This window comes from Mesocricetus auratus, unplaced genomic scaffold (assembly GCF_017639785.1).
Source record: "Mesocricetus auratus isolate SY011 unplaced genomic scaffold, BCM_Maur_2.0 Super-Scaffold_100040, whole genome shotgun sequence".
Taxonomy (NCBI): Eukaryota; Metazoa; Chordata; class Mammalia; order Rodentia; family Cricetidae; genus Mesocricetus; species Mesocricetus auratus.
In genome coordinates this window covers 4,909,578-4,925,563 of record NW_024429217.1, presented here as the reverse complement: position 1 = coordinate 4,925,563, position 15,986 = coordinate 4,909,578, and the positions used below count along the sequence as shown (strand labels likewise).

The 15,986-nt window shown below is 43.3% G+C and overlaps 1 protein-coding gene across 6 annotated transcripts in view; it reads left to right on the top strand.

Annotated features, from left to right (window-relative positions):
• Positions 1-15,986, top strand: part of Dync2h1 (dynein cytoplasmic 2 heavy chain 1) — a 221,568-nt gene that overhangs the window by 22,130 nt on the left and 183,452 nt on the right. For all 6 annotated transcript variants that reach the window (XR_005872731.1, XM_040734715.1, XM_040734717.1 and 3 more), the window contains exons 16-26: positions 782-921; positions 1,034-1,262; positions 2,155-2,282; positions 4,886-5,001; positions 5,777-5,904; positions 8,932-9,081; positions 10,007-10,212; positions 11,967-12,122; positions 12,210-12,324; positions 13,033-13,203; positions 15,131-15,513. Coding sequence is in view for 5 of the 6 variants with exons in the window: in XM_040734715.1 (XP_040590649.1) it covers positions 782-921; positions 1,034-1,262; positions 2,155-2,282; positions 4,886-5,001; positions 5,777-5,904; positions 8,932-9,081; positions 10,007-10,212; positions 11,967-12,122; positions 12,210-12,324; positions 13,033-13,203; positions 15,131-15,513 (1,922 nt within the window). In the remaining variant the exon portion in view is untranslated. The remainder of the gene's footprint in view (positions 1-781; positions 922-1,033; positions 1,263-2,154; positions 2,283-4,885; positions 5,002-5,776; positions 5,905-8,931; positions 9,082-10,006; positions 10,213-11,966; positions 12,123-12,209; positions 12,325-13,032; positions 13,204-15,130; positions 15,514-15,986) is intronic.

Sequence of the window (15,986 nt, the reverse complement as noted above, 5' to 3'; positions counted from 1 at the left end):
CTGTGTGAAGTAACTGTCAGGGTTCTTTCTCTTCTGAGGGCACATTTTCATGTAGCTAGCCTCTGAGCTGCTTGTGAGGCAGCTGTTTTATACAGTTTTTAGTTCTCAGAATTGAAGAAAAAGCCCAAAGTGCTAGAGTAGAGGTCTTCATGCTTTATGAGAGCAAACTGCAATATGGAACAGAAACAACTATTTGGAGAACTCTAATTTAAGTTCCTTATTTATTTATTTAGTTTTTTTTTTGCTATTTGTTTAGTTTGTTTGTCGAGACAGGGTTTCTCTGTGTAACTTTGGAGTCTGTCCTGGAACTCACTCTGTAGACTAGGCTGGCCTCAAACTCAGAGATCCACCTGCCTCTGCCTCTCGAGTGCTGGGATTAGAGGCGTGCACCACCACAGCCCTGCAAGTTTCTTATTTTTAAAATTGTCAATGAATTATTAGGAACTAGGAAGTGAAGAGTGATACTTTTTTGAGAACTTTGAAAAAATACAAAAGAACTCACAAAGTAGACCACTGTAAAACCAGCTTCAAAAAAAAAGTATATAATGTTGGCTTGAATTTTAATTTTAGAGAGCCTCTTGTATAATGTTTATATGGTGAGATCTTCATGTTGAATATTTCATAAGTCATCTTACTAAAACTGGCAATTAGAGTTGCATATTTTAAGATATTTAAAGTGAGTTTTAATCTGTTCGATGTGCTTTATATATCCTGAAAATGCTAAGTTAAAAAAAACCATGTAGTACCAATTTTCCAATTGAAAAGGTGAATGACATTTCAGGGGTTCCAAGCCAGCGACATGCTCGCCTGGAGGCAGCACTGGAACCACCAGCTCTACAAGGCTCTGGAGCACCAGTATCAGATGGGCCTGGAGGCACTGAACGAGAACCTGCCAGAAATCAACATAGACTTAACCTACAAGTGAGATGCTTGGAATCCCCATTTCATCTTCAAGTTCAGTCTGTGTAGTAGCTTCTATATTAAGTAGTATAATTTTAAAAGATTTAGAATGTCATTCCTACTCTCTTTTCAGACAGGGAAGGTTACAATTTAGGCCCCCTTTTGAAGAAATCCGGGCTAAATATTACAGAGAAATGAAGAGATTCATTGGCATTCCCAACCAGTTTAAGGGAGTGGGCGAGGCTGGAGACGAGTCCATCTTTTCTGTTATGATCGATAGAAATGCAAGTGGATTTCTGACCATTTACAGTAAAGCAGAAGATCTGTTTCGAAGGCTGTCAGCTGTTCTACATCAGCATAAGGTATGGAGCATGTACATTCCTACCCTTGTCACAGATGTGGCTGATTTAGTGATATACAGATAGACATGTACATTCCTACCCTTGTCACAGATGTGGCTGATTTAGTGATGTACAGATACATATCTTCTCTATGGGAAGTGAACTTAAAATGTGCAAACCAGGGAGGCAGTTTTATAGACCCTCAGCCTAGGTTTATGCTGCACAGAGAAAGAAGTTATGGGCAATTTTGTCATTATTTTATGAAGTTTGGGAAACGAATTCTGTATTCTTTTAAATCAGCTTAGAGTGTGATATAGCATTTGTATCAATTTTAATTCCAAAGATAATATATTTTGCAAGAGAGTGCTCAAATGCTAATTTAATTCCAGAGATTTAATGGTGTATATTCTGAGAAATCTTTCACTGGGCAGTTTTGTTTTTGTAGGAATGTAGCATGTGCTTGCACAAGCCTAGGTGGTGTAAATCTAGGCTGTGTAGTTTATATATACAGTGAATGTTCCTGTTCCTGTTTAAAATGTCACTATGGTGTGAGAATGTATTGTGACTATTTCTGAGTAAGTGTATGATACTAACCAACTCCAAAATACAAACGCTCATCTCAATGCTCATTTGTGCTGAGCAAGAGTTCCAGGTCAGAAGTCTGAGCGGTTCCTCCGCTGCCCTTGCACTGTGGATGTCTGCATTTTAGGTTTCTAGATTGGACGGAAGCTGGATTCTTGTAGATCTGTAAGTTGTACTTTGTAGGAGTGGTTCTGCCCTTGAACTTACGTGTATTAATCTGAGAACAGATTCTGAAATGGTGTGTTTTCTCACTTCATTGTTTTTAATCAGTGGGTCCTACTCTTTCAGCGTGTGGGCTCCCTCTCTAATATGGTCTTCCTTGTTTGGACAGGAATGGGTTGTAATCGGACAAGTTGACATGGAAGCTCTGGTTGAAAAGCACCTTTTTACTGTGCATGACTGGGAGAAAAATTTCAAAGCACTGAAAATAAAAGGGAAAGAAGTTGAACGGCTCCCCAGGTATGAGAAGTTGATGTCCTTGTGCGGCTGTAGTTGTGATGTGGCTGGTAAGAATGCCTCTACTGAGAGGTGCTTAGTCTCTCTTGTAGATCCAACTTTCTGTCTGGGTAGGACAGTGCGGGGGATGAGAGAAGGCTGCATTCTAGGGCCTGTATGCTGAGACCTGGCTGGGTAGAACAGATTGGAGCAGAAGCTACATTCAGCTGTAGGATGAGGAGCTAGTATTTAGTACAGTCAAGCTGTATTTTGGAAGCTGCTGCTGAGAGTCTTCCGGAGACTGTAAGGCTAATGGAATTTATCTCTACCCTTCGACTATGCTTCTTCTGGGGGATGTAGCCCAGAGACACATCTAGGCACTGTTGCAAATGTAGACACAGGACTCTGAGGGGAATTTCATGATCCAGCTTTGTGAGAATGTATGCCTCTGCTGCTGAAATTGCAGCTGTCAGAGCTGTGTGTGACAATGAATTCCACGAGCACGAACGTGTCACTTAGGAAAGATAGCATCCATCATCCTTACTAACTTAGTCTCTGTTTTAGCACATGTTTGATGAGCACTGGTAACACACAGAACTTTACATAACTGTGGCAAGGAGACACCTGAGACCAAGGCATTTGCTCTGAGTGCACCATGTGTGTTTAATGACGATGTTGCGGCTGCTGTGACCTTAGTGACTGGGCTCTGTAGTTAGCAGGCGGATCTCTGTGAGTTCGAGGCCAAGCCTGGTCTACAAGAGCTAGTTCCAGGACAGGATTCAAAGCCACAGAGAAACCCTGTCTCGAAAAACCAAAAAAAATTTTCTTTTATTTTTTGAGACTGTAAGATAATTACATCATCCCCTCTCCTAACCTTTCCCATATACCTCTTGTTGCTCTCTTTGAAATTCATGACCTTTTTTTCTTTAATTGTTGTTGTGTGTGTATTCATTTAAGTACAGCCTGCTCAGTCTGTATACGTGTGTGTGTTTTCATGTGGTATTAGATACCAAGTGGTGTTCCTTAGTTGCCTGTGGTTCTTGGTGTAGGGTTGAAGCCTAGAGTGCTTTCCCCATGCGCTTTGGCATGTCTGTTGCTATTGTCCTTGTTCAGCTCTTTTCAGGCAGCCATGTGAGGTGAGACTTTAAGGGAGTGGCTTCTGACATTGCTAGGAGACAGTCTCAGGACAAACTCCTTACCTTCTGGCTCTTACGGTCTCTCCACCCTCTCTTCCTCAATGATCTCCCCGAGCTTTAGGTGTGGGAGTTGTGTTGTGATGCATCTACTGGGACTGGGTTCCACAACTCTGCGTTTGATTGGTTTGTGTGTGGTTTTCTGTGGTTGTCTCCTATTGGAGAGAGGAGGTTCCTTGATGAGCCGTGAGCACTACACGTATGTGGTGCACGGACAGATGTTTAGAATGTAGTTAGGGGCTCTGCTGGTTTAGTAAAGTGGCAGTTCCATGGTCTGATTCAGGGTCTGTGTTAGGTAGGACATGGTGACACATGCTTCTAATGCCAGCTCTGGAGGTAGATAGAGATGGGAGGGTCAAGACCAGCATCACATGAGATACCTTGTCTCAAAACAAGTAGACAGAAAGATTCACATTCTAAAGGTAGAATTCTTTTTTTCTTTTTTTTTTTTTTGGTTTTTACGAGACAGGGTTTCTCTGTATTGTTTCGGAGGCTATCGGTCCAGCCCGGCCTCGAACTCACAGAGATCCGCCTGCCTCTGCCTCCCGAGTGCTGGGATTAAAGGCGTGCGCCACCACTGCCTGGCTCTAAAGGTAGAATTCTTGAGATAAAGTATATCTCTTAAATTATGACTAAAGTGTTCTTCATAAAATTTGATTTTTTTTTTGAGATAGCATAACCCAGGCTGGCCTTGAACTCTTGTTAGTGTGGATGGTCACAAACTTGTCATCTTCCTCCCTGCACTTTCCAAGTGCTGGTGTAGAGGTGTCGCTGTGCCTGGCTTAGTCTGAATGTTTTATACTCTCAGCAACATTCATGAAAGTTCTTTTAACCTACAAATTGAAGACTAATTTAAAACCAACTGTTTTTTTTTCCATTTTTGTCAATTTTATAGGTGCAAAATGGCATTGTTGGCTTTATTGCTTAGTGTCTTTATAACCTATATTCATTCCTCATTCTGTCTATATTTGCTTTTTATTCTTATTTATATGATGACTACAAAATAATTTACTTTATACCTATGAAATAAATATATGCTGAAACAATTAGAACTTATAAATATTTAAATATATTCTCTTGGTGGTGCTTTAATCACTCATAATTTTTAAAAATGGACATATTTCATGATTAAAAATTAGTACTTTAAGCCAGGTATGGTGATAAATGCACATAATCGCAGCACTCAGGAGGCTGAGGCAGGAGGATTGTGAGTTTGAGGCCAGACTGGGAGGCCTTGTCAGACAGACAGTCACACAGGTAAACAAGGAGAGTCAGTGCTAAATGTGTTTACTCACTGGAAACCTAGGTTGTGTATAATAGGAAGTTTTTTGAATTAAATCTATATTTATGCCTCTAAAGGTTATGGTTACACTTTGATGAATTTGTTGAAACGTGTTCTAACTCACGATAACCTTTGAACCTTTGGTCCCTCAGTGCTGTCAAGGTGGACTGTCTCAACATCAACTGCAGCCCCGTGAAGACTGTGATCGATGACCTCATCCAGAAGTTATTCGATATGCTTGTTCTTTCTCTGAAGAAGTCCATCCAGAGTAAAGCTTTGTACCACTTTTGTGTTTCTATAGTTACAAAGTGTGAATTTCAATTATAGGTTAAAATTGAGTTAGGATATCTTCGTAAATAAAATGTACTCAAAGTAATTATTTTAAGGAAGTAGGAGGATTCTCATTTATTCTTTAAATGTACAAAAAATCAGGCAATTTTGTTATTGGAAGACTAACTAGTATTAATTTGTTGTATGTAATTGAGAATGGTAATAATTCTGATATAATATTTATCCTTATTTGTCTAAATGGTGAGTTGAAACATTTTAGCATTATTTAGAAGGCTGGAAATGTTTCTGATTGTTAGTAAACATAAGTAGGAAGGAATACTTTTTGGGTTTTCTTTTTTCTCAATATTTTCATTAATTACTTTTTAGATGTGTAGCGTGCTTTACCTGTATGTATAGCACACGAGTGCCTGTTGCTGTGGAGATCGGAAAAGCATGCTGGTTCCTGGAATGGTAGTTAGGAATGTTTGTGAACCTCCATGTGGGTGCTGGGAACTGAACCCAGGTTCTCTGCAGGAGCAGCCTGTGCTCTTAATTGCTGAGCTATGTCTCTGCCCCCTTTAGAAAAATTTAAATGTAATGTAAAACAACTTACCTCTCATGGGAAAAATTGTCTTAGTCTTCATTTTACACTTTAGTTATGAAGCAAGTGATAATTGAGAATGGAGTGTACTTCAGGTAGTGGTTACCTCTGAGTCCCTTGATTTAGTCATACTGAGTATTTTTTTGGTGATCTGATGTCTCATCCCTTTCAGCTCATATACATGAAATTGATACATTTGTTACTGAGGCCATGAAGATCTTAACAATTATACCTCAGTCTGTGGAAGAAATAGGCGATACAAATTTACAGTACAGTAACCTCCAGGATCGGAGGCCAGAGGTGAGACTCCAAAGCAATTATTGCCATTCTTACTTTATAGAGATGTGTAAATTAGGTGCTTTCTGTGATTTCTATGTAATCTTAACATGGTGAAGAGGTCTGTATAATGTGGTCTAACTGGGCAGCACATGATTTGACAGGTGAATGAAGTAGTATCTGTAGTACTTACTAGTCTTGTTAGGATCTCATGTATTAGGATGGCAGTAGAGGAAGCAATCCATACTCTTGTCTTGTGCAGAATATGATGTTAGAACAGAGTTTGGAGGTGACAAGGGCAAGTGCACAGTTACAGATGGGAGGCGAGGCTGGTAACAGCAGAGTCCAGAAGGGGCAAGGCAGCATTGCAGGCAGGAGGAGCAAGGCAGCATTGCAGGCAGGAGGAGTAAGGCAGCATTGCAGGCAGGAGGAGCAAGGCAGCATTGCAGGCAGGAGGAGCAAGGCAGCATTGCAGGCAGGAGGAGCAAGGCAGCATTGCAGGCAGGAGGAGCAAGGCAGCATTGCAGGCAGGAGCAAGGCAGCATTGCAGGCAGCATTGCAGGCAGGCTGAGCAAGGCAGCATTGCAGGCAGGAGGAGCAAGGCAGTATTGCAGGCAGGAGGAGCAAGGCAGCATTGCAGGCAGGCTGAGCAAGGCAGCATTGCAGGCAGGCTGAGCAAGGCAGCATTGCAGGCAGGAGGAGCAAGGCAGCATTGCAGGCAGGAGCAAGGCAGCATTGCAGGCAGGAGGAGCAAGGCAGCATTGCAGGCAGGAGCAAGGCAGCATTGCAGGCAGCTTTGCAGGCAGGAGGAGCAAGGCAGCATTGCAGGCAGGCTGAGCAAGGCAGCATTGCAGGCAGCTAGGCAGCATTGCAGGCAGGAGGAGCAAGGCAGCATTGCAGGCAGGAGGAGCAAGGCAGCATTGCAGGCAGGCTGAGCAAGGCAGCATTGCAGGCAGGAGGAGCAAGGCAGCATTGCAGGCAGGAGGAGCAAGGCAGCATTGCAGGCAGGCTGAGCAAGGCAGCATTGCAGGCAGGAGGAGCAAGGCAGCATTGCAGGCAGGAGGAGCAAGGCAGCATTGCAGGCAGGCTGAGCAAGGCAGCATTGCAGGCAGGAGGAGCAAGGCAGCATTGCAGGCAGGAGGAGCAAGGCAGCATTGCAGGCAGGAGGAGCAAGGCAGCATTGCAGGCAGCTTTCCAGGCAGGAGGAGCAAGGCAGCATTGCAGGCAGGAGGAGCAAGGCAGCATTGCAGGCAGGCTGAGCAAGGCAGCATTGCAGGCAGGCTGAGCAAGGCAGCATTGCAGGCAGGAGGAGCAAGGCAGCATTGCAGGCAGGAGCAAGGCAGCATTGCAGGCAGGAGGAGCAAGGCAGCATTGCAGGCAGGAGCAAGGCAGCATTGCAGGCAGGAGGAGCAAGGCAGCATTGCAGGCAGGAGCAAGGCAGCATTGCAGGCAGCTTTGCAGGCAGGAGGAGCAAGGCAGCATTGCAGGCAGCTTTGCAGGCAGGAGGAGCAAGGCAGCTTTGCAGGCAGGAGGAGCAAGGCAGCATTGCAGGCAGGAGGAGCAAGGCAGCATTGCAGGCAGGAGGAGCAAGGCAGCATTGCAGGCAGGCTGAGCAAGGCAGCATTGCAGGCAGGAGGAGCAAGGCAGCATTGCAGGCAGGCAGGAGCAAGGCAGCATTGCAGGCAGGAGGAGCAAGGCAGCATTGCAGGCAGGAGGAGCAAGGCAGCATTGCAGGCAGGCGGAGCAAGGCAGCATTGCAGGCAGGAGGAGCAAGGCAGCATTGCAGGCAGGAGGAGCAAGGCAGCATTGCAGGCAGGAGGAGCAAGGCAGCATTGCAGGCAGCTTTGCAGGCAGGAGGAGCAAGGCAGCATTGCAGGCAGGCTGAGCAAGGCAGCATTGCAGGCAGCTTTGCAGGCAGGAGGAGCAAGGCAGCATTGCAGGCAGGAGGAGCAAGGCAGCATTGCAGGCAGGAGGAGCAAGGCAGCATTGCAGGCAGGCTGAGCAAGGCAGCATTGCAGGCAGGAGGAGCAAGGCAGCATTGCAGGCAGGCGTGTAAAGCATTCAACTTTTGAGTCTACTTTCCCACGGATGTGCAGCCACCACTATGCAGATCTTCATCCTTTCGAGTCCTGACCTCAGTGCTCTTGATCCTGTGCTTGCTTGGTTGATCTTGGTTGTCAGTGGACACACCCAGGAGGAGAGAACCTCAGTTAAAGACCTGCTTCATAAGATTGGCCCATGGTCTTGTCTGTGGCCATTGCCTTGATTGGTAATTGAGGTGGGCCCAGCCCACCGTGGGAGGCAGGCACATCCCTAAGCAGGTGGCCTGGGCAGTTTTAGAGGAGTGACCAGTAAGCCCTGCTCCATGGCTCTGCTTAGGTTCCTCTTTGAGGGCCTGCCTTGACTCCCCTAGTGTTAGATGAAAAACATCCTTCCTCCCTAGGTTGTTTTGGTCATAGTGTTTAACCCCAGCAAGAGTAAGCAAACAAGGACATCAGTACTGTCTAACCTTTACAGATTTCAGTATGCTAACTCATCCTTGTGACTCTGGAATAAAACCTAGCTTAATTATGGTGTATAATTGAATTCAGTTGGCAAGTGTTTTTTTTCCTGAGGATTTTTATGTCTATGTTCACCAGGGAAATTAGACTATGTGTTTCTTTTTCTCTTATGTCTTTATCTGGTTATTGAGCAGTCCTTCCCTCCCTTCCCCTCCCCCTTATGTATTTATTTATTTTAAAGGCATGGATGGTTTATCATCCACGGTAGACTTGAATTTATTATGTAGTGGAGTATGACTTTGAATTTCTGGTTCTCTTGCCTTTGCCTCTCAATTTTGCATCCTTTTAACTTCTGATATTATAGTGTGTTTGTTATACCTAACAATACACATCAGAAACCTTAATGGCTGGAACTTGAACAAATTATTTAAAAACAAAAACCTCTTAAAATTTTATTTCATTTTAAAATAAAAAATCATGAAATAAGAATCAAAGTAATGAAATCTTGAGGGCCTGAAGAAATTGATCCATTGCTTCTGTTACTCCTTAGGTTTTGCCCTTGTTTCAAGAAGCTGAAGAGAAAAACAGGCTTTTGCGAACTGTGGCAGGCGGCGGGGTGGAGACAGTCACCAGTCTGAGAGCCAAGTGGGACAAATTTGAGCTGATGATGGAGAGTCACCAACTTATGATTAAAGATCAGGTGAGAGAGAGCCTGAGCTCGTCTCAGTGTGGCCGTGTGGAGTTCAGTGTGGCCCGGCTGGAGAGCTCTGTTGCTGTTGGGACTGGCCTCCTCCGTTTTTCTACCATGGCCCCATGCTGTATGTGACGACGGTGCCACAGGAGCGTCTTCTTGATAACGCTTCTCTGCACATGGAAATGAGGCCTCTCTGTGCTGTGCTCTGTCTGAGACCCACACTTGTTCACTGAAATTCCCGCCGTCTCCGCCATCCCCGAGCTGTTGTCTAGGGTGTTTTACTGTCCCCTTGCTCTTTAGTGGGAAGGAGAGAGGAGAGGGTGCCGTCTGGCTTCTGAGGCACAGCCTGAGGCCACACACACCTGTCTGCACTGCATCTCTTGTTGACTGGCTAGTCTCAGCTCACGGCTGCAGAAGGCGGGGATAGCCTCCTTAGGTTAGAACTGGTGTGCGTAGGTGGAGCAGTAGGCTTTGGAATTGTTTATTTTTATTTTATGTGTGTTTGCCTACATGTGTGTCTGTGCGCTTGTGATCCTGGAGGTCCAGACAGAATGTTGGATCCACTAGAACTGAAGTTGCAGATGACTGTGAACCATCTAGTTGGTGCTGGGAATCCTAGGTTCTCAGAAAGAGCAGCCATCCTTCCAGCCCCTGACTGTTTTTAAAGTGCGTCATCCCCCTGGTTGATAATTGTAGGTGTGCTGTGAACTACATGAATTCTTGAGTGTTTATAGTTGCCACTTATTTCTCATTAGTGTAAATTTTGTTCTAAGTTTTGGTATGACTGTTTTATTATAGTTGGAATTGACAAGATTTAAAAACAGTCTTTCAGTGTTGACATTTTTCTCACTTTTAAATAAAAATGCTGAAGGGTACAAATGTGAGGGCTGCGGTTTTCCCGTGTGCTAAGTCCTTTGAACCCTGCTTACAGATCGAAGTGATGAAAGGGAATGTGAAGTCACGCCTTCAGATCTATTACCAAGAGCTGGAGAAGTTTAAAGCCCGTTGGGATCAGCTGAAACCTGGTGATGACATTATTGAAACTGGCCAACCATGTACTCTGGATCAAAGCGCAAAGTCTATAAAGGAGAAAAAAATTGAGTTTGATGATCTTGAAGTCATAAGGAAAAAGCTAGTGTAAGTTTTTTGTTTTGTTTTCTTTTTAATTTATGATGCTTATTGTGAAAAACATTTTATGTCTTTGTACTAGGCTTCCTATCTGTAATTAGAACTGTTATTTAATACCTTCCTTTACAAACCTCAGAAAATTTCAGGCTGCAATCAACCCATTATACACCTTATTCATAAACTTTAGAAAATTTAAGACTGCACACAACCTGTTATACCATTGCACTCATAGGTGCTGTGCTTGACCTATGTAAAGACTAAGATAAATTCAAAAAGACTCAAGAGATTAAAACATTAAATTAGCTTACATATGAAGTTCAGGGGCTATAATATTTATTGTTTTGATCTCATCCTATTTTAAAATGGAGTATTTAATTTTAAGGACAATACTGCTAATGCCTCTTTGAAAAATGAGTTTGGGTATTGGGGAAATGAGAACTTTTACAAGCATGGAGTTATACTTGAATCCTCAGTTCTCTGTAACACAAATAAATAAAAGACCCAGAGACAGATATTGGGGTTCAAACTTCAAGCTAGTATCAGGGAAGCAAAGCAGCGGGCCACCAGCTTCTTACCTTTACCTCAGGCTGACTGGGCTGAACCTGTCTGCTCTCGCCAAGCCTCAGACTACAACGTCTCCTCAGTGCGGCTGGAGAATGAATGCCTCCTACTGATCCCTTGCTCCTGTTTTTTATACCCCTCTAGTGCTGGGATTAGAGGTGTGAACTGTAATTCTCTGTTAGACTGATTCACTCTTATGTAGATCTGAGAGACTTTGGACTCACAAAGATCTGTCTACCTTGTAATCATGAGTCCTAGGATTAAAGGTGTGTACTACCACCTCTTAGTTTCTGAGTACTGGGATTAAAGGTGTGTATCATCTCTGGGTAATCTTATAACTTGAGGCTGACTTTATTTTTCTGAATAGTCAGTCAAGCTTTAATAAATCATAAATAATATATCACTGTAGCTCTTCACGGAGGTGGGACGTGGCTTGTACAATTGTTTGAAGCACATAGATAGGGATAATGCTCAGGCAGGATGACTGGCTGAGCCTATCCACAAAACACTAGAAGTGCAGATTCAGGGAGAAAACATTTCTCAGAAGAATGGAGAGTGGTAGAAGAGGATGTCTGAGATACCTCTGTGGTACACACACAAACACACTCACACACACACTCAAACACACACACACACACTCACTCACCCACACCCCCACACACTCACACACCACACACACTCACACACCCACACTCACACACTCACACACACACTCACACACCACACACACACTCACACACACACACACACACACACAGAGGAATCTAGTCTAATGAGTAAAAAGACACAGAAAACATGTTGCTGACTCATCTTAATAGTCATGTCAAGTGTTGATTTGTGCGGTGTTTTACATATGGCCTATGTGGGTAAATGTACCCTAAGATGAGTGAGTAGACATTTTCTATCACACCTATTAAATGTTAAATGGTAGTATACCTATTAGATTATGAATGTCTCAAATCAAATGAGAAGCTATTTTGTGATGTCAGTCCATAGACATAAGAAGTTAACATTGAGTATATATTATAAACATAAAAGTATCTTTACATGTTCTGTCTTACTTGATGCCTTTGAAAACGTTCTCATCGCATGAGTAAAGTTCAGGCCTCACATAAAGTAGGCAAGGAGTGTGGCTAAGTAAGTTAATATCTGACAGCTTTTCCCTTTGTATGACCTCGGAGTTTTGATATTTATTTCTGCAGTGATGACTGCCACCATTTTGGACTTGAAGAGCCCAACTTCTCTCTGGCATATAGCATCTCTAAGGACATTGAGAGCTGTGCACAAATTTGGGCTCTTTATGAGGAGTTCCAGCAAGGTCTCCAGGAAATGGCCAGTGAAGACTGGATTACTTACCGGTTTGATTCTAAAGCGATATTTATGTTCCTATAATTAGTGCATTTTTAGAGGAAGTGCGGATTTTAATGTGTTAAGTTTTCTTACAGGACTAAGACGTACCTGTTTGAGGAGTTTCTGATGAACTGGCATGACAGACTGAGGAAGGTGGAAGAGCACTCAGTCATGACAGTGAAGTTGCAGTCAGAAGTTGACAGATACAAAGTAAGGGTGCTTTCTTTACTGACACCTGAAAGTGGTGTTTGCAGCCACTGTTTATCTTTTTATCATTTATTGTCTGAACCTAAATTTATTTTCCAGTTAACTTGGGGAAATAACAAATTATAAAAATTATGTAGTTCTGCTACCAGCTGCAAAGCAATGTAACTATGGAATTTAAAGTTTTTTTTAATGGCTTGTGAGTCAGGGTCTCTCTGTGTAGTTCTGACTGTCTTGGAACTCACTCTGTAGACCATGATGGCCTCAAACCTGGAGATCAGCCTGACTCTGTCTCCCATGTGCTGGGATTAAAGGTGTGCAGCACCACTGCCCAGCCAGTCTTTGTTTTTGTGTCAGTAGGGATTATACATAGGGTTTTGTGCAATAATGGTTAAACCTAGGGTCAGACAAATGCTGAACCAACTGAGCTATGTCCCATAGGACTTGTAGCTCCTGCTAGAGTGTTTGTGTTCTAGAAGGCAGGGGTATATTCTGTCATGTTTTAAGATATATTAAACTACAAATGTGATGTGTTACAGTAATCTTCAATAAACAACTTTATATAATTCTACTTAAGACTCTGATTGCAAGATCACTAAATAGCAGTAATTAAAAATTACTGATGAAGCTGCATTAAGATGAACATGGAAAACTTGTATTTTGCAAGGACATAAACATATGTTAAGTCTGATCTTTACTTTCTTTTTCTAACAGATTATAATTCCTATCTTGAAATATATAAGAGGGGAACATCTTTCTCCAGACCACTGGCTTGACCTTTTTCGTCTGCTTGGCCTTCCTCGAGGGACCAGTCTAGAGAAGTTACTGTTTGGCGACCTGCTCCGAGTTGCTGATACGATTGTGGAGAAGGCCTCAGACCTTAAAGTGAGACTCGGCCTCTGCTGATCCTTCTCATTTAGCATGTGTTCTTCCTGTGAAGCAGGAACCGTGTCTGTAGTTCCGTATCCTTGGTTGGTAATGCATCCTATCTGTTTGGACCTGCTAGATGAGATTATAGAAACATGAGTAGAGGCCCCTCCTAGAGAAGGGAAAGTAGGAACTCTTAGTACTTCTCTAGAGAAGGAGGTCAGCTGCAGGAAGCTAGTAAATGAGAGTCCTGTCACATGCAGTGTGCGTGTGGTCATGTGAGGACTGTGAGCAGAAGCTAGAGGACAAGAGGCCTTGCAGGTAAACTAGAAACCAGCAGGTTACTAACCATGGCTGGACAATGTCTCAAGGAACATGAGATTGCACAGTTTGGGGGATATTCAATCACACTGTGAACCCCAAGTTTGCATGTGCACTAATGAAATAAAATTAACCTTGGGTCAGGAGATTGAGTTAGCAACTAGTTGACAGAAAGTAATAGAGAGCATCAGAGGGCATCTGGAAGAGATAGAGATAGGCACAGGAAGTAGTAGGGAGGGGTTTGCAGTGGTGAGGCTTTCTTAGTTTTGGCAGATGGGAAGGATGTGAGTATGATTTGGGGGATGCCAGCAAAGAGAGAAAGGTTAGCTGGTTGCTGCTCAACCTCTCTGAGCTTGCTAGTGTTCACCCCAGCCTTGATTCTCGAGTCTTATTCATGAACAGAATGATAGAGATTCAGTTAAAGCTATGCCTGCAGGAACAGAATTCCCACCATGTTGTGGCCTGAGCAGCCGGGCCACTGCCAGAGGAGCAGGCTGGTAACTCCGGAGAGTCATTTGCTGGCTGAAATAGCAGTAGATTAAGGTGCAGCTACTGTGCTGAAGATAAAACAATACACAGTTCTCTCAGGAGCTGTGTTTTGTTCACTAGTGATAAAATAGAATGCTTCTGATGCCTCATTATTTTAGCTCCTATAAAAATGTAAAGCTTTATGTTTGCTAATAACCCTAGAACATAGTTGTTCATCTGCGAGATTGTGACGGGACTCCTGCACAAAGGAGCTGTCGTTGCTAATCACATCAGATGCAGAAGAGGCTACAGTAAGGTTTCTGTAATATTCTGATTGTCCTAGGTTCCCACATTTTGGCCTTTTCTTTTGGCAACTTTCAGTTGTGGAAATTTTATTTTTTTCTTTTTCTATTTTTAATTGCATGTGCCCTGTGCTCTAAGTGTGTGTTGTGCATGTGCTCATGTGCATGCTTGTGGGGGCATGAAGTTGGTGCCAGGTGTGTTTCCTTTAGCCTCCCTCATGATGTTGTGAGACAGGGTCACTTGTTGGACGTGGAGCTCACCAGTTGGGTGGGCTGGCTGGCTGGCAGGCCTCAGGGATCCTCCAGTCCCCACAGACTGGTTCTGGCTTTACAGATGTGGGCTGCTGTGCCTGGCCTTTATGTGGGCACTGGGCATCCAGACTTAGCATTCTATCTGCTAAGCCCTAGCTTCTCCCTGAACTTCAGACATGAACAGCATAAAGCAGAAGTTTGTATATATTTGATCATGTGAACATTAATGCTTAATATCTAATATGCATGAAACAATATGCAGTTATTTTCTAGGATTAAATGTAAAAATGTATCTAACTTTTTGCTAATGGTAGAACTCCATATACTATTTTTTTTAATAAGACTATGTATGTTTGTGTGTACCTATGTATGTATATGCTTATTTTTGTTACGGTACAGATTGAGACAATCTCATGCAGTCTTATCTGGCCTTCCATTGTGCTGCTGGAGAGGATATGGAATTCCTTGACCCTCCTACCTCCACCTCTCACGGCTAGGATTACAGGCTTGGACTACCATACCCCACTACAGCACACTTCTTAGGATTTATTCATGGGATAATTAATTTTGAAATAACAAGTATTAATCTTTCATGTTAATAGGATTTGAATAGTCGGGCACAAGGGGAAGTTACTATCAGAGAAGCTTTGCGTGAACTTGATCTGTGGGGAGTTGGAGCCGTGTTCTCACTGATCGATTATGAAGACAGCCAGAATCGAACTATCAAGCTGATTAAAGACTGGAAAGACATAGTCAACCAGGTTGGAGACAATAGATGTCTTCTTCAGTCCTTAAAAGATTCTCCATATTACAAAGGATTTGAAGATAAAGTGTCAATTTGGGAAAGAAAACTTGCACAGTTAGATGAGTACCTGCAAAATTTAAATCATATTCAGAGGAAATGGGTTTATTTGGAGCCCATTTTTGGCCGTGGAGCTTTGCCTAAAGAACAGACACGCTTCAACAAAGTTGATGAAGACTTTAGGTCAGTACAGCTGTGGAAACATAGGCATATGATGATATTTTACTCACGTTGTATAAAGTGCTTGCTTAGAACAAGTGATTCCTTTCACATCCTTTTGGTCCTGAGTGTACTCAGCCTTCTGCCGAGCTGTTTCCTCTTCGAGGGTTTTCTTTCTGAAGCACTTTGGTCTGGTCCATATCTTTCCCATCCTTCATGTATGTGCTTAGATTGCGTTCCCCTTGTTTCCGGTGTGGTAGGCAGCCTCCCTGAGGACTGAGGAAGGCTCTGCCATCTTCACTGGTGGTGGAATCATTTCCTTCTGTTTGCTGAGACTTTGCATACACGTACAAGCCATGCTCAAGAATTCTTCCAAGCTGTAAAACTCCCAAACACCCTCAGACAATGGGTGAACCGAGTTCGCCATCTCACACCCAGCACCATTCACCAGTATTCTTTCTCGTCTGCCCCAGGAATTGTGCCCACTGGCTGCCGCT